The 26,144-nt window shown below is 33.8% G+C and overlaps 4 protein-coding genes across 13 annotated transcripts in view; 2 read left to right on the top strand and 2 right to left on the bottom strand.

Annotated features, from left to right (window-relative positions):
* Nucleotides 1–113: 113 nt before the first annotated feature.
* LOC145965511 (ER membrane protein complex subunit 4-like) lies at nucleotides 114–9,127 on the bottom strand. 7 transcript variants are annotated; one of them, XM_083089134.1, is made up of 10 exons: nucleotides 8,514–9,121; nucleotides 8,368–8,412; nucleotides 7,693–7,849; nucleotides 4,317–7,577; nucleotides 4,065–4,194; nucleotides 3,615–3,982; nucleotides 3,267–3,369; nucleotides 3,077–3,184; nucleotides 2,323–2,686; nucleotides 958–1,179 (listed from the first exon to the last, which is right to left on the bottom strand). In XM_083089134.1, exons 1-10 carry the CDS (start codon nucleotides 8,572–8,574, stop codon nucleotides 1,094–1,096), a joined length of 4,683 nt encoding a protein of 1,560 aa, XP_082945260.1. In that variant the 5' UTR covers nucleotides 8,575–9,121; the 3' UTR covers nucleotides 958–1,093. The 7 variants fall into 7 exon arrangements, with proteins under 7 accessions (XP_082945266.1, XP_082945267.1, XP_082945265.1 ...); XM_083089136.1 differs by lacking the exons at nucleotides 8,368–8,412; nucleotides 8,514–9,121 and adding an exon at nucleotides 8,152–8,333; XM_083089138.1 differs by lacking the exons at nucleotides 7,693–7,849; nucleotides 8,368–8,412; nucleotides 8,514–9,121 and having other exon boundaries at nucleotides 4,317–4,820; nucleotides 4,906–5,041.
* Nucleotides 9,128–11,943: 2,816 nt separating this feature from the next.
* Nucleotides 11,944–18,719, top strand: LOC145965625 (uncharacterized). Its single transcript, XM_083089288.1, has 4 exons — nucleotides 11,944–13,398; nucleotides 14,294–15,336; nucleotides 16,524–16,575; nucleotides 17,507–18,719. The coding sequence occupies exons 2-4, from the start codon at nucleotides 14,308–14,310 to the stop codon at nucleotides 18,553–18,555; spliced, it is 2,130 nt and encodes a 709-aa protein (XP_082945414.1). The 5' UTR covers nucleotides 11,944–13,398; nucleotides 14,294–14,307; the 3' UTR covers nucleotides 18,556–18,719.
* Nucleotides 18,720–19,705: 986 nt separating this feature from the next.
* On the top strand, nucleotides 19,706–21,449 carry Dpck (Dephospho-CoA kinase). The gene is made up of 3 exons (XM_083088450.1): nucleotides 19,706–20,000; nucleotides 20,307–20,598; nucleotides 20,732–21,449. Exons 1-3 carry the CDS (start codon nucleotides 19,889–19,891, stop codon nucleotides 21,033–21,035), a joined length of 708 nt encoding a protein of 235 aa, XP_082944576.1. The 5' UTR covers nucleotides 19,706–19,888; the 3' UTR covers nucleotides 21,036–21,449.
* A 455-nt stretch (nucleotides 21,450–21,904) lies between these two features.
* LOC145965108 (zinc finger CCCH domain-containing protein 10) overlaps nucleotides 21,905–26,144 on the bottom strand; it is a 15,019-nt gene continuing 10,779 nt past the window's right edge. For 3 of the 4 annotated variants that reach the window (XM_083088443.1, XM_083088441.1, XM_083088444.1), the window contains exons 3-5: nucleotides 25,228–25,882; nucleotides 24,834–25,128; nucleotides 21,907–24,104 (exon numbers count right to left, since the gene is read on the bottom strand). In XM_083088443.1, coding sequence (XP_082944569.1) covers nucleotides 23,631–24,104; nucleotides 24,834–25,128; nucleotides 25,228–25,802 — 1,344 coding nt within the window. In that variant the 5' untranslated portion in view covers nucleotides 25,803–25,882 and the 3' untranslated portion in view covers nucleotides 21,907–23,630. Of the gene's footprint in view, nucleotides 24,105–24,833; nucleotides 25,129–25,227; nucleotides 25,883–26,011; nucleotides 26,102–26,144 lie in introns of all 4 variants that reach the window. The other variant, XM_083088445.1, reaches the window with a different exon arrangement.

Below are 26,144 nucleotides of genomic sequence, written 5' to 3'. Positions count from 1 at the left end.
TTTGTAAAATGTATAATAATGACTTGCAGATTAGTTTGAGTATTGGAGTGTACGCCGGTATATATATAGCACAAAATTACGAGGTATGTCATACATTTAATAAGATAAAAAGCTGCTTTTATAATTGACTGATTATTTTCAATACAATGGAATTACAATTCATCATGTCAGTACTTTCTTTTTCATGTGTGCAATATAAAATTCTTGATACGACAAGTAGTACTTTGCTATTTCTTGAAGCTAATTTATTTTCATTTTATAGATTCCACGTGTAGATGAACCAGCAAAAATATATCAACGAGTACTTCAGTTTCTAGAAGAAAATAAGAAGAAGCCATAGCATAATTGTACATTACTCCTAAGCGTAACCACTTCCAATACTAGAAGAGAAAATGAATAATGCCATTACTGATATGATCTAAATGTAACATTTAGCTATATTTTCCAAGAAATATTTCTACTTGTATATATATTCATATGTACAAAGAGACAGCCACTTATTTTTCCATACTTTTATTTTCTTTAATAAACAATATTTAAATGCGACACACGCACAGTATAACTTAACTATTTTCACGATCGCATTTGTCGGACGCGTATATCGAGTACTTACAATATTAACTGATTGTATTTGCATCAAACATATATGAAACCTCCACCAGAGTATTCCACCCTTGTTTGTGGCTCCACAAACGCTAGCCAGTCGGACGCGTGTGTCGGCAATAAACCCATCGATTGACATTTGTACAAAGCTAACGCGATATTTACTAACTGTCCTAAGAAGTACACGAACTTTTGCCCAAACGCGTGTGTTCCTTCGATCACTTTGAATGCTGAACGGAGGAAACAACAAGTTATATTACAAGTAATGTTTTAGTATTTACCTTTGTCGACTTCAAATACTTACTTTGTTGCAATGTGAATAACGCCTTGACTGGCCTGATAATGAGCATACCGACCATCATGATAGGAAAAATAGAAATTGAACTGCCAGCCATATACATGATGAATAGGTTCATGGGCACTTGCTTAAGAGGTCCCAACGCCAAGTCCCAGGACTTCTTTATTATCAGATGATTGGAATCCGATTCTCTCATGTACTCCACATTGTGAAAGAGGGAACCAGTAGGTGTGTATCCTGGTGGAGATGGTATTTCCACACTTTTGTCTTGTTTCGTTCTGTAAAAAGCAAAGAAAGTTTCAGCAACATAGTTTTTGTCTAAAATAAAATTGTATAAATTAAATACTAAAAGAGGCAAGCTTTATTTTTCTTTAGGTGCACTTTTTGTTTGAAATAAAATAATGATCAAGACTTTGATAAAAGAAACAGAAAAATCACAGAAAGTGCATCTAAAAAAAGGAACAGATGTTAGATGTGAGAATTATAGATATTTAATATGAATATGTGAATTTGATTGAGCGAAATACACTCTTTTGACACGTGTACTTTGCGTCCCAATCTAGGTTACATACTTGTGGGCAAAATCTAAGGCCCATTTCGACCGCTTGGAATTCTGTTTGGAATTCGCCGTCATCGTCATCCGGATAATTTGCGTTGTTATAAATTCACGTATCGTTTATGGTCTCGAGGAAATAATTATGGAGGACGATACGATGACACGAATGATCAGCTATATTCGAAACAAAAACAGAAATATCCGTAGTAGCGACTGTCGCGTCAACTAACGATAATTTAGTGAATTCCATCGAGACAGATAAACAATGTCGATAATGTAGAATTCTTATTAATGGCGATGTATCAAAAAGCGAAATGATAAGATCTTGATAAACTGAAAAAGGGTTTCGCGCAAAATATGTAGACATTTGTGGTTGTTTCGTTGATGTTTTATCCTGCTCTCTCTTCTTGATACACACAATATATAAAAATTATAATTTGTATAAACAGAGAGAAATATATTAGAAATTATAATATTAAATATAAGAGCTTTAATATAAATATATATATATATATATATAGAAGTACCCTCTCTCTCTCTTTCCCTACTTCTTATCAGTTTTCTACTAAAAAATCAAAAATTGGTAGAAAATAATACAGAAGAAGGGACACCTGTTGCAGACATAAAATATAAATTAACAATTATTTCGATCATAATAAATAATTCTGAATAGACAAAGCACATAAAAAGTAGAAGGAAACGTTGAAATATATATACATTTATAAGAATATATCTCTGATTTTTCCGGCAGTGTGTGTAATAATTTATTTTTATACATCATTATTATTTTAATACAAAATATGTACACACAGTAGTGATCGAAAGTTCAAAAACTACGAATCAAGGCTGATGGCAGTGTTTGTACCTGATACTTTTAACGATCTATCGGAACTCTTTGACAAGCGTATCCGTTCTTCTGGCTTCAGGATCTCGGCTATGATCTTCTCATCGCTACGCCGTTCCTGCATCGACCGAGCAATCTCCTGAGGTTTTTTCTTACATGGATGTGCAATATTGCACGATTCACTGCTGACAGAGGAACCTTCCTCGGCGACCGAGGCCAGTTGTGCCGTTTGTATCTCAGTCAAAGTAAGTCTTCCGTTAATCTTGCCCTCCACAGGACTGGTAGATTGCTGCCGAGGACTAGCCTCGGAGCTAGGAACAGATTGCAGAGGATTTTCCTCTGTACCAATTGGTATCTTCAGAATGTTGATTGGTTCAACATAAAGCTGCAAAATAGTAAAATTGTAAATTGTTTTAAATAACACTATCCAAGCTATATGTATATTCTTATACTTAGTTAAGTACACAATATTAATTATAAGTTAATCGTGCGATAAAAAAACAAACATATAAATAGATAATATAACTTTAATATATATATATATAAAGCTTTGATATACTTATTTATTTTTAAATATAGCACAGAATCTTATTGCATTAAATTTAAAGATGAATTTTCTTTGCAATGACTGTATTTCATTGTTTTTATTTTCAGAAACCTCGTGGATTACGACTACATATTACCGACTATAAAATAACGCTGACGCAGATGCTGACGTCATAAGAATCATGCGATCACGAGAATTGATAACAAAAGTACATGTTGTGGAACTTACTGCATCAAATGGAGAATCTAAAAACAGTTCTTGCAGAAATCGCCGCGCCGGCATTCTGTACGTACCGCTACTTAGGCGAGCGGCTACATCCGAAAACAAACAGGTATCCTGAAGAAGAAAAAAAGAAAATGCGATATAAAATGTATAAATTATTCCTGCATATCGAAATGTTGTAAAGAAGAAAACATACCTGAAACTTTTCCGGATATCGCTGCCTCAGTCTAAGTAACGATTGACGACTAAGACGATACCATACGGGATTTGCAAGTCGTTGAGTATGCCTAAGTATTTCTCTATAACATAACAAAATTATACATAATAATTTTTGAACAGAAAGAGAGATATTTTATTGATTCAAATAAATCGAGAACGCGCTTACAACTTCTCAAATTTCTAAATAATTAATTAAATAATACATTAATATGTTAATTAGCAATGTATATGTGTTCACTATTTGTATTGTATTTCACAATTATATAACTATATTTCCTAGCTTTAATGTACAAGTAATTTCGATTCAAAGAATCGTATTTCTTACTTTCGCAATTTCATGTCCTGTTCCGTGCCGGCATCCTTGCTACTCTTGCCGTGATAACAAATGAGACATGTGCGGCAATGTTCGCTATCGATATCGTACTCCGAATTGGATTCCTCGTCGATTTCCGTTGTCTCTGATTCAAATCTAATGATATCCTCATAGATAGTCGGCTGCGATGGTTGAGGAGGCTCGGGAAAGATCGCGAGCAGCCTCCTCGGCAAGCAGATACCCATATAGAACAAGTTCTCGTTGTCGTCCTCTGGAGGAGGTGGCGTCGGAGTAAGAACCGCATTCTCCGCAATCCAGCTGCGGGACGAATCGTACTCCGATAGGCTTTGCAACGAAAGACGGCCATCTAAACTATACATCTGTAAAGATAAATACTCAATGTTGCCGTTGTTATATAAAATGCCCTCTTCTCAAGAGAGATTTTGAAAAATATTCACATACTTCTAAACTACTTTGAGAATAACTCGGTCTGCGATGACGTTGTAAACTACGTAGTCGCGCGTACCCTTCAGCATCTTGTTGGCTAAGTCTTTGTATACTCGAAACGGGACTTGGCGTTTCGCCTCTCTCTCTAAAAAATAACGGAAAATTAATATTAAAACATCCTGAAAAATACATAAAAGATTAATTATTTTGCAAATTAATATAATAGTAATTGCCTTTCCTGATAAACATTTTCATCGTTCTACTCACGGAAGAATGTATCGCCGTGCCTCGAGATCCGTGGCCGCGCTCTCGGATCGATTCCTCGTTCGGCGCACGAGTGGCTCGGGTAGTTCGGGTTTACCATCGCTAAGGCTGCGATGATGCCGTTGCACAGGGATCGGGCTTGGTACCGGATACCTGGTCGAGGGTGGCACCACAGGCCAATTGTCGCCGCGTTGATGCCTGACGCACGGCCAGTTGAAATTTATCAGCGCGTCGGCGCCGGCGCGAGTGGTACCGATTAGACTGAGAGCGTACATCGCGGTGGCGCGTACCGAGTAATACGGACACGTCTCCGCCATGGACGCGATCATCTCGATGATACCCAGGTGATTGAGGTGTTCGACACCAGCGACGGATGTGCCCGCGTGGCCGAGAGCCCATAGAGCCGATTTGACTTTGAGAATTCCGCCGTTTGGACCGGTTACGGAGTGATCGTCGCGCGATAACTCGACAGTCTCCATCCTCCAGCTTCGCTCCGGAGTGGTGTGCCTGGAATCGTCCATGCTGGTCTTACGACGAATCTCCATTAGTGACTCGGTCCGCGGTTGGCTCGTCGTATCGCGAGTTAACTCACTCTCCAACGCCTCGGAATCGAGGATCGTCTCGAGGCGACCACACTGCTCCGCGGCTTCGTCCGTCCCGGACTCCTCTGACACGATACCGACGTCGTCAGCAATGCCGCCTGCAACGGCCGTAGCGGTGACGCCAATAGGTAGACGACTCGTTCTGGTGCATCGCGAGTTAGATTCTGAATCACGGCCGCCAAACTCCAGCTTGAATCGCTGTAATAATCGGGCGAAACGCTGTATCACGTTGCGACGTAACAATAATTGCATCCCGAGTTCGTGCTGCGCCAACTGGCCGATCAGATGCGGCGGCACGAAAATGTCGTGCGGTACCATCGCCACGTTGGTGATCCTCCTTTGATAGCTCCCAGTCTCGTCTCGTTGACGACGTGTCAACGCGTCGTGTATTTCGCCTTCCACGAGTCCCACATATCGCTCAGCGAAACCGCCGGGTCCGATCCACTTCTCCAGCTCCTCCGAAGGCGCGGCGAGACTCGCGAAACCTTGTTGAAGAGAGTAAAGCCGAATCTTCAACAAGTAGCCCTTGTCACCTAGATGTTGCAGCCATTTGTCCCAGTCGCGCGATTGTCCACCTTGTTGCAGTAACACTTCCAAGTACTCAATCTCGTTACACGCCTCATGTAACGTTTCCAACGCAGCTAACGCCACAGCAATAGTGCTATCCGACAGCCGATCCGCCAACAGCGACATTGCCCAACGTACAGCGTCCGTCATTCTCGCGCGGAGTATCAACCGTAAAAACTGCGTAGCGTATAAACGTGTACTCCATAAGGTCGCCTCGGAGATAATCTTGCTTAATAGCTTCCTATTGGGACCGTCTCGAGAGTAATCCAGACTGGAAACGATCAGCTTGACATAGCAGTCGTGATTAGTGGCTAGTGCGAGATCCTGCAGTTTCTCCAACAGGTTAAAACTCTTGAGGACCACTGTCCCCTTGGCCGAATAACTTAACTGACCAAGAAAAAGGAAATATTTCTGACAACACGTGGTAGACATGTGACGTGGCGAGAACAGGCAGTCATGCGCGGACTCGGCGGTGCGAATGTTGCTGATCTGTTCGGCGACGTCGCCGATCAGTTCGTTGAGCAGTCGCGCGCCCTCCGGTTCGTGTAGTTCCAACAAGCAATTCAACAAATCGCAGCCGGCGAGAGTTGCTTCGCGTGCTAATGTTGCATTCGTGCCCAGCTCGACTCTGCTATAACCGTTCCAGGACGGTCTGAAATAACGTACGAGCCGCTTCATAAACAACCGATGATCGGAATCGTGCAGAATTCTCGTCGCATCTTCGCGCGATCGCAAAATCGCCCGCACTATCGGCCAATTCCAGGCGAGAGCGTCCTTCGAACTAAGCACTTGCGCGTCCTTCAGCAACGGCGTAATCGGTGATTCACGGCCGATTCGCAACCAGTGCCTGCCGGACGGTCGTTGACGTCGTGGCAGGGTTGGACGTAACCATGTGCCCGCCTGAAGAATCCGATCGAGGAAGAGACTCGCCGGGGTAGGTCTGCGTCGCATCATGGTGTGCATTCGCTCGAGAATTGTGACCGCCGCTAACGCCTGATGCTTGCCGGCGCTAGCATGCTCTAGTAGATTCGGCAGCGGCGGCGTAAGATCGCAAAGCTCGGACGGTAGAAGCGAATGTGCGAGATGTAACAACGCTCCTAGAAGAACCGCCGCGCGCACCGAGATAAACGTATCACTGGAGACGATGGTTTCCGCGAGGGCTCGATGGAGACCGCACTCGAGAAGAACGTACACCAACAACGCTGAGTGTATCTCTGTGATATTGGGACAGTGCGACGACAGGGATGGCAGTATAAACTTCCCCTCGGCAGCGACGAAGCCTTCGGACAGTTTCCACGAGTCTCGCGATCTGCTGGGATCCACCGCGGCCAACGCGACATCGGGCTCGTCGGTCCACGTGGGCAACGGCAGATCTAATAGCTCGTAGAGTAACTCCAGCACGGCGCCGCGCACTTCCAATTGTTCCACATACAGGATATCCGCGATGGCCTTGAGGCCCGAATTATTGTCCGGCCGACAGAAATGAAGGACGCCCGAGTACGAGCGAAGGATGCTCAGCAGAGCAAGTTTGCTTGCAGCAAATCTTTGTTCGCGCTCCTCCTTAGTTCTCTCCATGCTCGAAGAGTGAAGTTCGCAGTACGGTGCGGCGAAGCATAGAAGAGAAACGCTGCTGCGTGTATCGGGGTTGTTCAACAGACGCAGCAGCACTCCAACGATGGATTCGACCGCGGCGGCGCTTTGACCGGTCATCGCGGCTCTTGCCAGTGCGCCGATACCGCCGCAGCTTATCAGTAGATTCGAGTTCAAAACACCTAACTCGCATAGAGTTGCTAGAAACGCTCTAAATGCACGGTCTCTTTCCTCTATACCACCGTTGGTTAAACTAATTAGAGATCTCGCTAAAGCGGGACTGAAATGCTTGGGAGCTAATACCAGGATTCTCCTGACGAGTCGAAGAGCCTGTATCCTCTCCATTTCGTTACGCAGATTAACGTCCATGCTACGCGCCACGAAATATGGATACTGCAGCCTATTGATCGCGATGACATCCTGTTCCTTCTTGAGCATGTAACGCACCGCTCGCAGCGCGGCAGCGCGTACTTGTGTCGCTTCATGGACCAGAGCCACACGCAAACTAAAAAATAAATGCAATTTTGTAATTAATAAATCAATCTTAATAATCTTAACTAGCAGTCTCTCCCTTTTCATTGATATTCAAGGTATAATATTTGGTTGCTAACAAATCTTACCAACAGAACAAATCTTCTGCAGTGTATCCATAATCCTGGGACTCGGTTTCGCTAATCAACTTAACAATAGCATTAAGATACGCTAGCTTCTTTACGCTTGGAACATTGTGACGCTGGCAAAGATTAGTTAAGACCTCCTTGACATTCTCCTTCAATCCTGTACAAGATATATTAATTACTTCTTTGACACATTTACAAATATTTTATAAAATATAAGGATAACCAAATATCTCACAGGCAAGGAAAAAATAATTAAAATAATAGCATTGAGGGATATTCTTTCTTTACATACAGACTGATCCTTAGATTAATCACTTTCCTCAGAAAGTTTGCAATAGAGAATTTACTATATATTTCTGCTTTGATTATTTCATTTTAGATCAAGCTATATAAGGATACCCTTCAAACTCTAGAATGGTAACAAATCAGTATCATTCGATATCATTGAAAAGTATCTACCTATTTTTCGCTAAAAAATATCCGGCAAACCGATCATTGACGGCACGAGAAGCAAGGATTGCGCAATATTGCGCTTGCCAGGCGGAAGGTAAACAAATACACAAAAGTGCGAAGCAGGCTAACGTCATCGATAGCGTCGAGGAGGACGAACGAGAGGAAGAGAAGAGAAGGAGGGAGGATAGGAGCCACGATCCTGTAGCAGGTTAGGTTACTAACCTCTTGACAGGTCGAGCTGGATGCAATTGTCCTCGGTGTCTTGTCCTGCAACGAAAAAGAGACGTCAAGGGCGATTCGCCTCAATCAATTTTCGCGCAACATTTCATCTTAAATTACAACGACGCAAATTACAACAATGCACGCACTTCGATGAGATCGGCCGGTGCGTAGGCTCCTACCCCACATCATCCAGCTCGAGATCGCCATCGTCAACGCTCGGCAGATCCTCCGACGATCCTCCAAGTCCTCTCCCTTTCAACCGTCGTAGACGCACTGCCCCGGCTCGATGACGCTCCCGCCGCGTGCGTGATCGTCGCGCGTCATCCGCGCGTCGCGATATGTCATTCTCCGCCGCGAGCGGGAGCACCGAGCGAGCGGACGAGCACGAAGCCCTACGGTGATAAATGCGTGCAAGTGCGTGCGTGCGCGCGTGAATTCGAGCGCACGAACGAGAGTGCCCGTCGACGAACGTGCACACGTCGTGGGTGTCGCGCACCGGATTTCGGAGCAGAAGCGTCACGCGAGAGATCAACGGCGGGGAGATGAACCGCTAGGACGGGTACCGCTCGCCGCTCGAGGAAAGGCCGCCCGGTTCGCCGGCCTCTCCGCGACAGCTGGTGATCGCGACTCGCCGGTGAAGATCACGGCGGCGGCGAGAAACGAAGACGACGTCTCGCAACCGCGAACTTTCGCCACTTCGATCTCGCGCTTCGCATGCCCGGCTGTGGCAAGTGGCAAACGCGAGCGAGGCGAACGCGCGGCGCGCTGCGCGCATAAACATATGAGTGAGTAGATGGGCGTGCTGCTGGTATTGACAGAAGGGTCCCCCTTTGTGCGCACGCGCGTCCAGTGTGTTGCATGGAAGATTGAAATTAAATATTGACCAATCAGAAGAAAGAGATTTTAGTTCCTTTTGTTCCGATTGGTTAAACCCCAATTTTTAATTACGCGGACTTAAGAGTAGACACTCGTCTATATATTTTATGCTTATGGGCTGGGATATGGCACGAAAATTTGATAGAGAACAAAAGAAGCGCGAATAACGTCGTTGCAATTGTTACAATAAAATTACACCCTCAGAGGGACGTGGCCAAACAAAATTGAAGAAGAAGAAGAATTGTTACAATAGTAGAAAAATTTGCAATTGAGAATTGCGTGTTAAACTTCCTACAATATTACTACACAATAAACACATTTTCTATTCAATTCTATTATTAAACTAGAAAGAATTGTTATCAGAAAGGAAAATAGCAAAGTAAGTACTGAAATTTAAGCTCGTTGAATTGAATCGCTCTTCTCGAAAATGTTTTTTTTTAAACGGTTATCATCTTTCGGCTATGTTCCAAAATTCACTGCCAGCGCTGAAAATATATAATATACGTAACGTGAACTATAGATTTTCAGCGCTGGCAGTGAATTTTGGAACACGCCCTTCATCATCTAATGTACATCTTTGAGTGATAAGATTAAATTATATAGTTTTTTATATTATATCTAACAATATAGGCGATTTTTGGCGTCCTTCTGGTATAACAACCAATGTGTACCAGAGTGTCTTACACATTGATAAAACATACGTACCTATATATGTTTTATCAATGTGTAAGACATTCTGGTACACATTGGTTGCTATACCAAAAGCACGCCAAAAATCATCTTATATAACTATGTATTCTATCATACTACTAGAATCAAATTTTCAAAGAGTGTAATTAATTTTAGTTATCAAGAATTTATTAACGTAATTCTTGTGATGTGTAGATAATACATAATAGATGCTTTCCATTTACATCAAAACTCAGATAAATCTCACTTCTGTCTTTCTTCAACATTCATGTTAAAGAAAGACAGAAGTGAGATTTATCTGAGTTTTGATGTAAATGGAAAGCACCTAATATAGGACGTTTTTCAGCAAGCGACACAGAGAGGACACAGTGTATCACTTCGTCCTTGTTGGTTGCCGAATGTAAATAAGGATGAAGTGATTCACTGTGTTAGGCCGATATTACATTTGTCGTACGACAAATGTAATATTAGCCTTACACTGTGTCCTTTGTGTCGCTTGCTGAAAAATGCCCATAATATTTTTCAGTATAAATTTCAAATATCATTTCATACTTTATCATATTATTTATGCATTGAAATCTCTATTAATTTTAAAATATATATATTGTAATACTATTTCTCTAAATTAGCACAAAGAAATAATTTTAATTATTTAGTTACTAATATCTGGCATTAATTATTAGTTATATATCAATTGTTTATCATTTACTAAAATGCTACATTGTAATCCATAAAAAAAATATGAGAAATAATGATTGATAGTAATATTATTAATATAGTAATTAGTATTAGTATTAGTTTTGAATAATTAACAGATTGTAGAACAATTATAAAAGTTCATGTGTAAGCTTTAATAAGCTATTTAATATATTTGCATGTTATTCAATATATTTATATAAAAGTTTTTTTATGATATATTTAATACTTATAAAAATAAATTACTGAATGCTAATTGTTTGTAGGAAGGATAAAAATGAATTCTAAGGTGATTATAACTAAAGATGCCACTTATCATTGTCGAGCAGAATTACAGCTACACAGATTTTCTTATACATGGAGTATTGATAATTTTTGGAGAACTTCTAAATTTGTTAAGGGATTATACTTTAATGAAGACAAAAAATATTTTAGATTATATGTGTCTTTCGGACAAGATTCTTTGATTTTTTATGCTATGGTGAATGAGGATGATATAGAAGATAATGAAACACGGATCACAGTTTCCTATTCTGTATCTTTTAACACTACTGAAGGAAAAATTACCCATGTATCAAAAGATATGACTAAATTGTTTGTTAATACACATCAAGAAGTGTTATATGTATTGCCTATTCTGCATCTTAAAGATAACAAAAAAAAGTATTTACCTAATGAGACACTTACAATATGCTTTAAATTCCTTATATGTGATGACATAGTTACTCATAACATATGTTACTCATACAATCCAGAGATACATATGCTAACTACATCCTTTGTTCATGATGAAAAATCTGATTCGCTTATTACATTTGTAATAGATGGAAAACGTCTTCAAGCAAATAAGGCTTTATTATGTTTAAAAAGTGAAGTTTTTAAAGCTATGTTTAATTGTGGTTTAAAAGAAAGTGCAAATAATGAAGTAGAAATAACTGATATAAAGTATGATATTCTACAGCAATTATTATTTTTTCTACAAACTGGTTATTTATCTGAAGATGTAAAGATAGATACAAAAGTAGCCTGTGAACTTATTATAGCAGCTGAAAAATATGATTTAAAAGATCTGAAATTAATATGTGAAAAACATGTAATCACAAATACAACAAAGGAAAACGTTGTAGAACATTTAAAGTTCGCACATTCAAATAATGCAACAGTATTAAAAAAATATGCCTTAAGTTTCATGAAATTACATTTAAGAGATATTATGGATACTCCAAATTTTATAACTCTAATGCAAGAATATCATGAACTATTACTTCAGATTAAAATTGCTAAGGTACCTGAAGTCTCTACAGTATATTGTAATTAATATAAAAATATCACATTTAAGATACATGCAGAACAAAATTTTTTAATTTATATGATAATGCATATTTCTGATATTAAGATATAACTATTTTATAGTAAAAGCTATTATCTTTTTTATTTTGGAAAATATTTTGCAAAGATGAAAAAAAAATTGATTTTATATTACTTTATATTATTTTATTCACCCACACAACAACAACCTTTTTGTTTCCATTTTTCAATAGAATCTTAATATCTCTTATAAGTGATCTCTGATAACTTTTTGTTATAAGAAATATTAAGAAGTATTAAGAAATATTAATATCTAGTGTAATATGAAATATGAAATATTTTATTTGTTCAGTTCATTTAATGTATCTAAAATATATGTATACGGTATTTTTGAGTTATAATATTGATTTTATTATTCTAAGTAAGGGATTGTCTGTTCTGGCGAATTTCCCCAACTTAAGAAAAGAAAATATAAATGTATGTTATGTATGTTTATTAATTATATATGTTATTACAATTAAATATATATAATATTCTTTCCATAAGTAAAAATTATATTTCGCATGACATTGTGATAAAATAATAAATTGTAATAAATGTAAGATAAGACAAAAATTGACTTAATTATAAGATTAATTTAAAATATTTTTTTTCTAATTTTTTTAAAAATAAAAAATCTATTAGATATATAAGATAGTGCACAAACGAAAAATAAGTAGAAATCAACAATTGTTAATTTTATTTTTCATGAAATATAAACGTTCTTGTCTTTTAACACGTTTTTTCTTTTTGTTTTCAAAATCTCATTTCGAAGATGAAAACTATCTTTCGATTGTCAGGAAGCACTATTTTATTTAACATAAAAAAATTTAGATTTAAATGTATAATATATGCATAACAAGAAGACAACAAAATGACTAATAAGTTTTCATTGGACTCTGTGCATGGAAGATTGATGGCGTTTTCGAATGGATGGATTTAATTGCTCTATCGACCAATTACAGCCTCTGAAGAATATCTGTGATTGGTTAATGACGTTTAGTAAACTACCCCAGAGTGATTAAACCCCATTTCGAAAACGCCATTAATTACGCGGTCTTAAGGATAGACACTCGTCTATGGTCCATATTCTGAATCCTCTTTTATCAATAAAAGTGCTTCTAAAAGTGGCTTGTAGCCAATCAAAAGGCTTATATGCCACTTTTAGAGGCACTTTTATCGATAAAAGAGGATTCAGAATATGGGCCTATGTATTTTATGTTTATTTTGAGATATGGCACGAAAATTTAACAGAAAAGAAGCGCGAATAACGTTGTTGCAATCGTTACAACAGTAGAAAAGTTTGCAATTGAGAATTGCGTGTTAAACTTCCTACAATATTATTATACAATTAAGTACATTTCTCTATTCAATTCTATTATTAAACTAGAAAGAACTGTTATCAGAAAGGAAAATAGCAAAGTAAGTACTGAAATTTAAGCTCGTTGAATTGAATCACTCTTTTCGAAAATGTTGTTTTTTAAACGGTTATCATCTTTCATCATCTAATATATATCTTTAGTAATAAGATTAAATTATATAGTTTTTTGTATTATACCTAACAATATATAATTATGTATTCTATCATACTACTAGAATCAAATTGTCAAAGAGTGTAATTAATTTTAGTTATCAAGAATTTATTAAAGTAATTCTTGTGATGTGTAGATAATACATAATATAGTTTTTCAGCAAGCGACACAGAGAACACAGTGTATCACTTCGTCCTTGGTTGCCGAATGTAAATAAGGATGAAATGATTCACTGTGTTACACTGTATTCTCTGTGTCGCTTGCTGAAAAACGCCCATAGTATTTTTCAGTAAATTTCAAATATATATAAATACTAATAAATCAATCATTTCATACATTATCATATATATGTATTGAAACCTCCATTAATTTTAAAATATATTGTACTTCTATTTCTCTAATTTAAATTAGCACAAAGAAATAATTTTAATTATTTAGTTGTTAATATCTAGCATTAATTATTAGTTATATATTAATTGTTTATCATTTATTACAATGCTACATTGTAATCCATAAAAAAACATGAGAAATAATTGATAGTTATATTAGTTTTGAATAATTAATATTAGATTGTAGAACAATTACAAAAGATAATATGTAATCTTTAAGCTATTTAAAGCTATTGTAAGCTATTTAATGTATTTGTATTATTCTATATATTTATATAAAATTGTATTATTCTATATATTTATATAAAAGTTTTTTATGAGATCTTACATCTTAAAATTTTATGAGATATATTCAATTTTTATAAAAATAAATTATTAAATGCTAATTGTTTGTAGGATCGACAATAAAAATGAGCTCTGAGATTACAATTGAAGATACCACTAATCATTGTCAAACGCAATTACACCTACGTAAATTTTCTTATACATGGAGAATTGGTAGTTTTTGGAAAACTTCTAAATTCGTTAATGAATTACGCTTTAATAAAGACCAAAAATATTTTATATTATCTGTGTGTTTCACAGAAGATACTATGACTTTTTTTGCTTCTGTGGAGAAGAGTGATATAAAAGGTAAAAAAGCACAAATCACAGTTTCCTATTCTATATCTTTTAATACTACTGAAGGAGAAATTATGCATATATCAAAAGATATGAATAAGTGGTTTGTTAATACATATTATGAAACGTTATATGAGTTACCTATTTTGTATCTTAATGTAAACAAACAGAAGTATTTACCTAATGAGACACTTACAATATGCTTTAAATTCTTTATATATGATAACTTAGTTAACCGTAATATACATTACTCATACCATCCAAAGATAGCTACACAATCTTTTATTCCTGATGAAAAATGTGATTCGCTTATTACATTTGTAATAAACGAAAAACGTCTTCAAGCAAATAAAGCTTTATTATGTTTAAAAAGTAAAGTTTTTGAAACTATGTTTAATTGTGATCTAAAAGAAAGTACAAATAATGAAGTAGAAATAACTGATATAAAGTATGATATTCTACAGCAAATGTTATTTTTCCTACAAACTGGTTGTTTATCTGAAGATGTAAAGATAGATACAGAAGTAGCCTGTGAACTTATTATAGCAGCAGAAAAATATGATTTAAAAGATCTGAAATTAATATGTGAAGAATATTTAATTACTAATACAACAAAGGAAAACGTTATAGAACATTTAAAGTTTGCACATTTAAATAATGCAACAGTATTGAAAAAATATGTCTTAAGTTTGATAAAATTACATTTAAAAGATCTTATGGATACCCCAAACTTTATAACTTTAGTACAAGAATATCATGAGCTATTACTTCAAATTCAAGTTACTAAGATACCCATAGACTCTGCAACTTATTTTGTTTAATATAGAAACATATTTAAGATATATGCAAGATAAATTTTTTTGAATTTATATGATAACGCATATTTCTGATATTAAGGTAATTTTTTTATAATAAAAGTTATTATCTCTTTTATTTTGGAAAAATGAAACAAATATTGATTTTATATTATTATATCCACAACAGCAATCTTTTTGCAATCATTTTACAATAGGATCTTAATATATCTCTTATAAGTACTCTCTAATAACTTTTGTTATAAGAGTCATTAATATCCAATGTAATATGAAATAGAGATTAAATATATTTTATTTGTTCAGTTCTCTTAATGTATATTTAAAATATATGGTATTTTTTAATTATAGTATTCTTGATTTGATTTTTTATTGTTTCAAGTGATTGTTCTGATAAATTTCCTCAACTTCAGAGAGGAAATCTAAATGCATGTCATATATGTTTATTAATTATATTCTCATACAGCACAGAATATTGCAGCAATATTATTAATATTGTTGTAACATTGCGGCAACATTGGAATATTGCCGCAATATTACTGCAATATTCTGTGCTGTATGGGTTATTACAGTTTAATATATGTAATACTCTTTCCATAAATATGAATCATATTTTGCATAACATTGTAATAAAATAATAAATTGTAATAAATGTAAATAAAGCAAAAATTGATTTAATTGTAAGAAGATTAAAATATTTTTTTTCTAACTTTTAGGGATAAAAAAACTATTAGAAATATAAAATATGCAAGTGTACAAAGAAAAATAAGCAGAAATCAACAATTGTTAATTTTATTTCTCATGAAATATAAACGTTCTTGTCTTTTAACACGTTTTTTTAACATTTTAACACTTTTTGTTTTCACCCAAAGAGAAATGACAAGTCGGATAGACGTTTGTTAGACGTCTAAGATGTCTAATAAACGTCTATTGGACATCTATTAAACGTCTTAGACGTCTATTCGACTTATCATTTCTCACTGGGCAAAATCTCATTTCGAAGATGAAAACTATCTTTCGATTGTCAGGAAGCACTATTTTATTTAACATAAAAAAATTTAGATTTAAATGTATAATATATGCATAACAAGAAGACAATAAAATGACTAATAAGTTTTCATTGGACTCTATGCATGGAAGATTGATGGCGTTTTCGAATGGATGGATTTAATTGCTCTATCGACCAATCACAGCCTCTGAAGAATATCTGTGATTGGTTAATGACGTTTAGTAAACTACCCCAGAGTGATTAAACCCCATTTCGAAAACGCCATTAATTACGCGGTCTTAAGGATAGACACTCGTCTATGTATTTTATGTTTATTTTGAGATATGGCACGAAAATTTAACAGAAAAGAAGCGTAAATAACCGTTGCTGTAATCGCTGTAATAATAGTCGAAAAATTTGCAATTGAGAATTGCGTGCCGAATTTCCTACAATATTATTACACAATAAACACATTTCTTTATTCAATTCTATTATTAAAAAGGATTGTTATTAGAAAGGAAAATAACAAAGTAAGTATATTTTGAAATTTAAGTTCATTAAATGAAGAGTCACTCTTCTCGAAAATTCTTTTCATTTTTTTTTCAACGGTTATCACTCTTCATTACTTAATATATATCTGTGTAAGTGATAAGATTAAATTACATATTCTTTTTATGTTTTACATAACAGTTATAATATAATTATGATATGGTACTTTTCAATAAATTTCAAATATAAATAGGAAATTAACCATTTCATACATATCATTTATCATATTTACATGCATTGAAATCTCGAATTTTAAAATATATATATATATATATATATATATATTGTAATACTATTTCTCTAAATTAACACAAAAAAATAATTTTAATTATTTATTTATTAATATCTAGCATTAATTATTAGTTATATATAAATTTGTTCATCAATTTAATAAAACATTATTATATTAATCCATAAAAAAAGTCTGAAAAATGATGATTAATAGTAATATTATTAATATAGTAATTAGTATTAGTATTAGTTTTGGATAATTAACAGATTGTAGAACAATTTTAAAAGTTCATGTGTAAGCTTTAATAAGCTATTTAATATATTTGCATGTTATTCAATATATTTATATAAGTTTTTTTATGATATATTTAATAATTATAAAAATAAATTACTGAATGCTAATTGTAGAAGGGATAAAAAGGAACTCCAAGATGATTATAACTGAAGATGCCACTTATCATTGTCGAACAGAATTACAGCTACACAGATTTTCTTATACATGGAGTATTGATAATTTTTGGAGAACTTCCAGATTCGCTAGGGGATTATACTTTAATACAGAGAAAAAATATTTTAGATTATATGTGTCTTTTACAAAAGATACTGCGACTTTTTTTGCTTTGGAGCATAATAGTGATATACAACAGTTAAAAACATCAATCACAGTTTCCTATTCTATATCTCTTAACACTACTGAAGGAAAAATTATTCATACATCAAAAGATATGACTAATTTTTTTGTTAATACAGATGAAGAAGTCTTATATAAATTGCCTATTTTGTATCTTAAGAATAATAAAGAAAAGTATTTACCTAAGGAGACACTTACAATATGCTTTAAATTCCTTATATATGATGACTTAATTAATCATAATATATGTTACTCATACAATCCAGAGATACATATGCTAGCTACATCCTTTGTTCATAATGAAAAATCTGATTCGCTTATTACATTTGTAATAGATGGAAAACGTCTTCAAGCAAATAAGGCTTTATTATGTTTAAAAAGTGAAGTTTTTAAAGCTATGTTTAATTGTGGTTTAAAAGAAAGTGCAAATAATGAAGTAGAAATAACTGATATAAGGTATGATATTCTACAGCAATTGTTATTTTTTCTACAAACTGGTTATTTATCTGAAAATGTAAAGACAGATACAAAAGTAGCCTATGAACTTATTATAGCAGCTGAAAAATATGATTTAAAAGATCTCAAATTAATATGTGAAGAACACATAATCAGAAATACAACAAAGGAAAACGTTGCAGAACATTTAAAATTTGCACATTCAAATAATGCAAAAGTATTATTAGAATATGCCTTAAGTTTCATAAAATTACATTTAAGAGATATTATGGATACTCCAAATTTTATAACTCTAATGCAAGAATATCACGAATTATTACTCCAGACTAAAATTATTGAGGTACCTGAAGTCTCTGCAGATTTTATTTAATATAAAAATATCACATCTAAGATACATGCAAACAAAAATTTTTTGATTTATATGATAATGCATATTTCTGGTATTAAGGTATAACTATTTTATTGTAAAAGCTATTATCTCTTTTATTTTGGAAAATATTTTGCAAAGATGAAAAAAATATTGATTTTATATTACTTTATATTATTATATCCACACACACAATAGCAACCTTTTTGTTTCCATTTTTCAATAGAATCTTAGTATCTCTTATAAGTGATCTCTAACTTTTTGTTATAAGAAATATTAAGAAGAAGTATTAAGAAATATTAATATCTAATGTAATATGAAATATGAAATATATTTTATTTGTTCAGTTCATTTAATGTATCTAAGATTTATGTATACAGTATTATTTAGTTATAACATTGATTTTATTATTCTAAGTAAGCGATTGTCTGTTCTGGCGAATTTCCCCTTAAGAAAAGATTCGAAAATGTAAATGTATGTTATGTATGTTTATTAATTATATATCTTATTACAATTAAATATCTATAATATTCTTTCTATAAGTAAAAATTATATTTCGCATGATATTGTGTAAAATAATAAATGTAAGATAAGGTTGCAAAAATTGACTTAATTATAGGAAGATTAATTTAAGATTTTTTTTTTAATTTTTTTAAGAATGAAAAACCTACTAGATGTAAGATAGTATGTAAGATAGTGCACAAACGAAAAATAAGCAGAAATCAACAATTGTTAATTTTATTTTTCATGAAATATAAACGTTCTTGCCTTTTAACATGTTTTTCCTTTTTATTTTCAAAGTCTCATTTTTCAAAGATAAAAAATTATCTCGACTATTAGAAAATATTTTAAAAAGTTTAGGTTTAAATATATAATATATACACAACAAAATGATTATATATTATTATGTACAAATATCTCTTATAAGGTGTAATTACGTGTATGTATATATGTCATATATACATATACATATATATATATATATATATATATATATATATATATATATATATATATATATATATATATATATATACATATATACATATGTGCTAAATATTTGTATGTGTACGTCATAATTGTGTAGTCATTTTGTTACGTCCATGTTGGATGCGTTCGAAAAATCTCTTCGTCGGAGCAGATTACTATTTGATTGACCAATCAGTTTGAGAAGAGCACAGGTTTCTTTCTTCCAATTGGTCCATCAAACGCTACGCTGCTTCGTCGAATAAAATTTTCGAACGCACCCCATACCCTGAGTTAAATGCTGATTTCGGTTATGTGCACTTGATTATTTTTTGTTTATATTTATCGTGTAAAATTTGCATCTTTCGAGATGTATCTGGTTGGATTGACAGGCGGCATTGCTACAGGAAAAAGCTCAGTCGCTGCTATCTTTCGGGAGCATGGAATTCCTGTTATAGATGCCGATTTAATTGCACGGAAAGGTTAGAATATGTATTGTACTTGATCCTACAATTATTATGAAAAAAAAAAAAAAAATATATATATATATATATAATTTTTAAGCTTCTCATTTTACTATTTTATTGTATTTTCTATGTGAACATTTTCTTCCTTAAACAATATTAATAACAGTTATATTTCCTTTCTGATTTGTTGTATTCGATATCCATCTATTTAAGAATTTAGTATATATTATCAGTATAAATCATACATTTATGCATGATATAATAAGTTTTTAAAAAGCAAATTTAATAGAAAACAATATATCTATTTATATCTAATTACAGTTGTCGAACCAGGAAAGCCAGCATGGTATAAGATACAAAAAGAATTTGGACCAGATGTGTTTTTGGATACCAAATACTTGGACAGAACGAAACTCGGCGATTTAATATTTAACGATGTTGAAAAGAGAAAGAAACTTAATGCCATTACACATCCTGATATATATAAGGAAATATACTGGCAATCTATTAAATACTTGCTACAAGGCTATCCGTTTATAGTTTTAGACCTACCATTGCTTTTTGAAACAGGACATATGTTAAATTACTTGCACAAAATTATAGTTGTAACATGGTATGTATATATATATAGTACTATCAATGTATGTAATACTAGAATAGCATATTAATATTTCAAATTGAGCAAATGTACAAAATAAGTCTTGATTCCTTGAAACTTAAACTATAAATTCATTTATCGTTTTCAGCGAAGAGGATCTTCAATTACAACGTTTAATGGAACGTAGCGGATTTACAGAAGCTAAGGCAAAAGTAAGAATAGCTGCGCAAATGTCTTTAGAGAAGAAAGCAGAGATGGCAAATTTTGTAATTGAAAATTCGGGTAGCGTAAGCGACACTAGGGAACAAACTATAAAAGTGATTAATGTATTAAGATGTTCTAAGCATCATTGGAAATTGCGTTTTCTAGTCGGATTTTGTTGTACTATATTGGTAGCTGGCACATACTGGTTAAGAAACAGAAGCTCCAGATCTTTATCTTCTACAGCATAAAATTATTTACCATTACAATTAATCAGTTTAGATAAATTTCTTCTGTTGTAAAATTAGTTGCATGATAAAAGCAAATATGTGTTTAGTTATATCATACAGCGACAGGTTCGCAAAACAAAATTTTTAGAATAGATAATAGTGGTTTACAAAATACAATCACTTTTGCTAAAAAATTTAATAAATTATAAAAATAAAAACTATTGTATAAAAAGATAAGTTCTTTTTGTATGAAAAAAAAGTTTTCACGTGATGATAAATTATGCAATTAAATAATTTGATTTACAATCAGAACTATTTTTTTGGTTGTAATGCACTATAGCTGATAGGGCAAAGGAATTTATAGAATTATGTATGCATGTTTGTATATACATGAGTATGTCAGTGTCCAATAAAAAAGTATTTTATCAATAAAAATGAACACATCTCATATTTAGTACTTATGTCATACAATCAGATTAAATAAAAATAATGACAAAAAAAAGAAAGTAAAGCGATATGTTTTAGTAGTTAAATTAGACAATATAAGTGTTACAAACAATAACATAATATAAAGTATAATTTTTTTCTATCATTTTTATTGCAAATGTATGTATGGATTTGTGCAAATGTCTTGTGTAATTGATGCATTTATTAAGTTGAATGTGAAACATTAATCAATGATAAATATGTAAAAAATAAAATGGCTTCTATTATAAAGATATATAATTATATGTATCAAAATATGTATCAAAATATGTATCTTGTATAAGAATTATTTTATAAAAATTATATATTATAAAAAAAAACATTCTTCACATATTTTTTTTTATTTGATAGAAACTGAAAAATTTTGAAGTGTAACTGGATTATTTGCATACAAGTATTGTGATTGCAACAATACAAGAGTAAAAATCACATTCGTTTTTTTTTTCTTTTTTAATAAAGTGCTTTTTAACATAAATTCATACGTAAAAGATTATTCATACATATTTGTATGCATATATAAAATACACGAGTACACAGTGCTCAATTTCTTAAATGCTAATTATCGCAAAATATATACAAGTATATAGAGTCGTAATTAATAATGCGACTTAAAATCAGATGTATGCCCATTTGGTTTATCGCACGCATCTTTCATATATATAAAATTTTTCATATATATGAAATAAGTGTGTGTGTGTGGATATGTATACACACTTATGTAAATGTATGTCATTTGATACATTTGTGTATGTGGGCTATAAATATAATTTTTAATTGTTTTTACCCTAATATCCAAATGAAAAGCTGCTTATTTAAATTATAGAGATTGATAAAGGACTATGTGTACAGTGATAAGTACTTAATCTATTAAAGTATTATAAGAGTAATTGGTTTCTGCTTACATGCTTAAAAGTGGAAGTATAAAATACATTTTTTTTGCGATTAATCTAAAGAAAGAGCAACATAGAATACTATGTACAGCATTGTCTACATAATATTCATTATCAATTATTAATATGCATATACTATATGGAAAGATTATTTTATATAATTTATTTTATAAACAAGGAGAATACCTCACTCGCTTTTGAAACATATTGAATATTTCGCTAAACAAATCGGACAAGAGCTCCGAAATCAGTTCTCGTCCAATAGATAAACTTTATTGTACTTTTAGTACCATAATATCATACTAAGATTCTGTGAAACCAGTTCAAAGAACAGTACGAATCTTTTCGAAGATATATATATTTTTTTTCAATATGCTCTACATTTATTCTTTTTTGTACTTATGTTAACGTATTAATCTAAATGAGAGTCATTCTCCTTATTCATACCCGTTTATTTTACAATTTTCTCGACAATTCTCTAATCTATCACTATCATCTATAAAATTTCAATTAAGCTTTACACACAAATAGAGAAACGAGATTAATATGAGACTGTGTATAATATAATGTATAGAGAAAAAGAAGATACAAAGGAATAAGTCATGATGCAATTGTCGTGATTGTAGATTGTCGTTCCTATTATTCTGCAACTATACACACTTTAGATATACATATTTGCCGACGATTATGCCATATAATTGATGTATATTTCTAATACTATTCACAAAGAAGATAAAGAATATTTTATAGCTTTTCACACGGATATAAGATATATATATCCCATAAGAGAATCTTTTTGTATGCAAACTTGAATATATATATATATATAAAATTATTAGAAGGTAAAGCAGTAGAATCTAGAAATATCTACTTTTAATCAAATATAATTTAATTATTTATTTTTAACAAAATCATTTTAAACTAAACATCCGTTTCTCTTAGACTCCATCTTTGCGTAAATAAGTAGAGCAATTAAGAAAATTAGAATGTGAAATTGCATAAACGTAAATATTTCTATTTCTTACTACACATCTGCGATACATCTGTGTTATTCCACAGCCTGATCTTTCTGTATTCTGTTTCCTGTACTTTCGAAATATATCAGTTCCTTACCAAAGAAACATAATTTAGTCAGCAGATGAACGCATGTTAATTCTTAATAGCCAAGTAGGTAGGTCATATATATCATATCTTTGTCGATATCTTGCTGGAATACAAGTGTCTGCATTTTTTGCGCGACTTACTGTAAGACAGGCCTAAGTTCTTGAGACATAATGGGATAAGAAACGAGGGGCGCGGTTGCGCCGGATATCGACAGAGGTAGGCTTGCGGGTTGCTGCGTGTTGGGTGGCTGCTGATTAGTAGCTTGAGGAGGTCCAGAGCCGCTCATCGAGATGGTTTGTTGCGCCATGGTGACGATCGGCGGTGGTATCGAGACCGGTGCCATCGAGACTGCCGCAATCGAGACGGGTGCCACGGTTGCGATGCTCACAGGAACAGTGGCTACGCTGGCGGTGACTGTTCGCAGAGTGCCCGCGGCTACGGCCGCGTTGACCATCTGTTGAGGTGTCGGGGCTTGCGATGGCGGAACTGTGTTTGTAATCGTGACCGCCGGCACCGTTACGGCCGTTACATTCGCGGTCCGTTTGCCCGACATCCTCAGTTGAGCATTTTGATCCAACAGAAATTCATTCGTCGCTGTCAAGTCGCTAACCTAAGATGGAAAGTGAAAGAATAAAATAATAAATTTATAAATTATAACGTGTAACAACAAGTTAAATAATAGAAATGAAGTTAACACATGGTATCTATATTCAAATTTTGTAAAAAAATTCCCTGATCTTGTAGGTATTTTTGTTTAAAATTCCAAGAAAATATTTTAAAGATTTTTTGGTGCAACTTTCTAAAATAAATTTTTCTATTGTATGCATTTTCTAATGCTTTTCATTCTTTCAAAGAAAAAACAGAGCTCTCTCTATTTAAGTTTCAAATGCTAAATTTGCAAATTTGTTAAAACTGAATAGTTTTCATAAGATATATGAATATTTCTCACTTGCATAACATTTTCATTTTTTACTAAAAAAATTAAAATTAAAATAATATGTACTGCATGTTCGATAGCTTTGTCAAGACATTGAATAAACAAAGATAGATATATTAAATACATATAGATAGATATATATAGATATTTATATTTTAAACACATGATTCATAACTTGATTTATCGGTGTATTATTGATTGCTTCTAATATCTTCTATAAATTGTAAACAATCTATAATTGCTTCTAAAATCATTATCAAAGAGAATTTTTTTTAATTGCACGAGAATTCCCTGATTTGTCCAAATATAAAAGAAATTCTTGAAAATTCCAAATTTTCTAGAGAGCAGACGATATTTCTATCGATATTTTATAATAAACGTGGATATTTAAATCTTATATACCTGTTTCTTCAATTCTTCTATTTTTTTCCTCAATAATGCATTCTCATCCTCAAGTACGATAGCCCGTGCTTCATTACGCGGTATCACAGGATAATAATAACTCGGCGTTACCGCCGGTTGAGTGGCATGTTGTTGGCCCACAATCGTAGAAGCATCGAAATGAACGACTGTCTCGCCCGAGACTATTCGCCTCTTTGGTTCCGGTGGTCCGATGTAATCGGTCGGATGTGACGTATTGTAACCACCGTTATTGGCGACCAAGTTGTTGTGCTGATCTTCCATTTGCCAGTGAAAACTGCACATTTATGAAAAGGAAAAAAATGGTTAGAAACAAAACGTAACATTGCAACTTATATATAAGTAAAGGAACTTATATATCCAAGAGATCGCTTACTTTCTGTCCTCCTCGTATCTGCGATTCTCGCCACCGGCACCACCGCCGTTGCTCGTGCCGTTGAAATTGTGCTGCGGTCTGGACGCGTTGTGATGCGATGGCGACATGAGATTGTGTTGCGGCTCCTCCTTCTTCCAATGTCTAAACTTGCAGTTGGCTCTCTGGCAACTACCCTTAAGAAAGTCCTTGCACAACGGGTAATCCGACTTGTCGTTATTACCGATCTTGGATCTGTTGAGAACGTGGGGCGGCAGCTCGCCGGTCGCCCGGAAACGCTTCTCCTCGCTTTCCGTGCAGTGGAGAAACTTGCAGCCCGGCCAGTTGCACATGCCATTCTGGTAATCGTGGCAGAAGGTGTACTCCTCCATGGGGTCGTCCTCGGAACGCTCGTGCAGGTACTTGCAACGCTTCCCGCGATGACACACGTTCCTCAGGAAGTCCCTGCAGACGCGATTCGCGACGTCGGGGGCGTCCGTCGCGTTTGCGTTCAATCCACCCGCCATCCCGGTCACCTGCTGCTGCTGCTGCTGCCCCACCGTCCCGTTGCCGTCCAACTTTTTCTTCAGCTTTTTCATCGATGAAGCATAGCGGTCGTCGTCGTACCTTCGATCAATCAACGGAACCGGCTAAGCACGGCTAATACGTCGTGCGACCCCTAAGTAAAGAAAAAAAAAGAGATATATAGTGCGACGAAGATTTAAAAATATATAGAATAACATTATTGCAGGCGTTAGACACTGAGAAAAGAGACTTTTAATTCTCGCTCGTGGCAAGCAGTACTTACAAAACCACGAGATAAGCTGTGTTAATCGCTCGTTTTAATTAACTTTCAACTCGCGTTATATACATCCTCCATAGAGCGGCGTGTTCTAAGCTGAAACGTCAATTAAACGGGGTATTGAAAGTAACAAGACGAG

This window comes from Camponotus vicinus, unplaced genomic scaffold (assembly GCF_025532165.1).
Source record: "Camponotus vicinus isolate PSW18456_S1 unplaced genomic scaffold, iyCamVici1.0 SCAF_14, whole genome shotgun sequence".
Classification (NCBI taxonomy): Eukaryota; Metazoa; Arthropoda; class Insecta; order Hymenoptera; family Formicidae; genus Camponotus; species Camponotus vicinus.
This window is presented reverse-complemented; position numbering and strand designations above follow the sequence as displayed.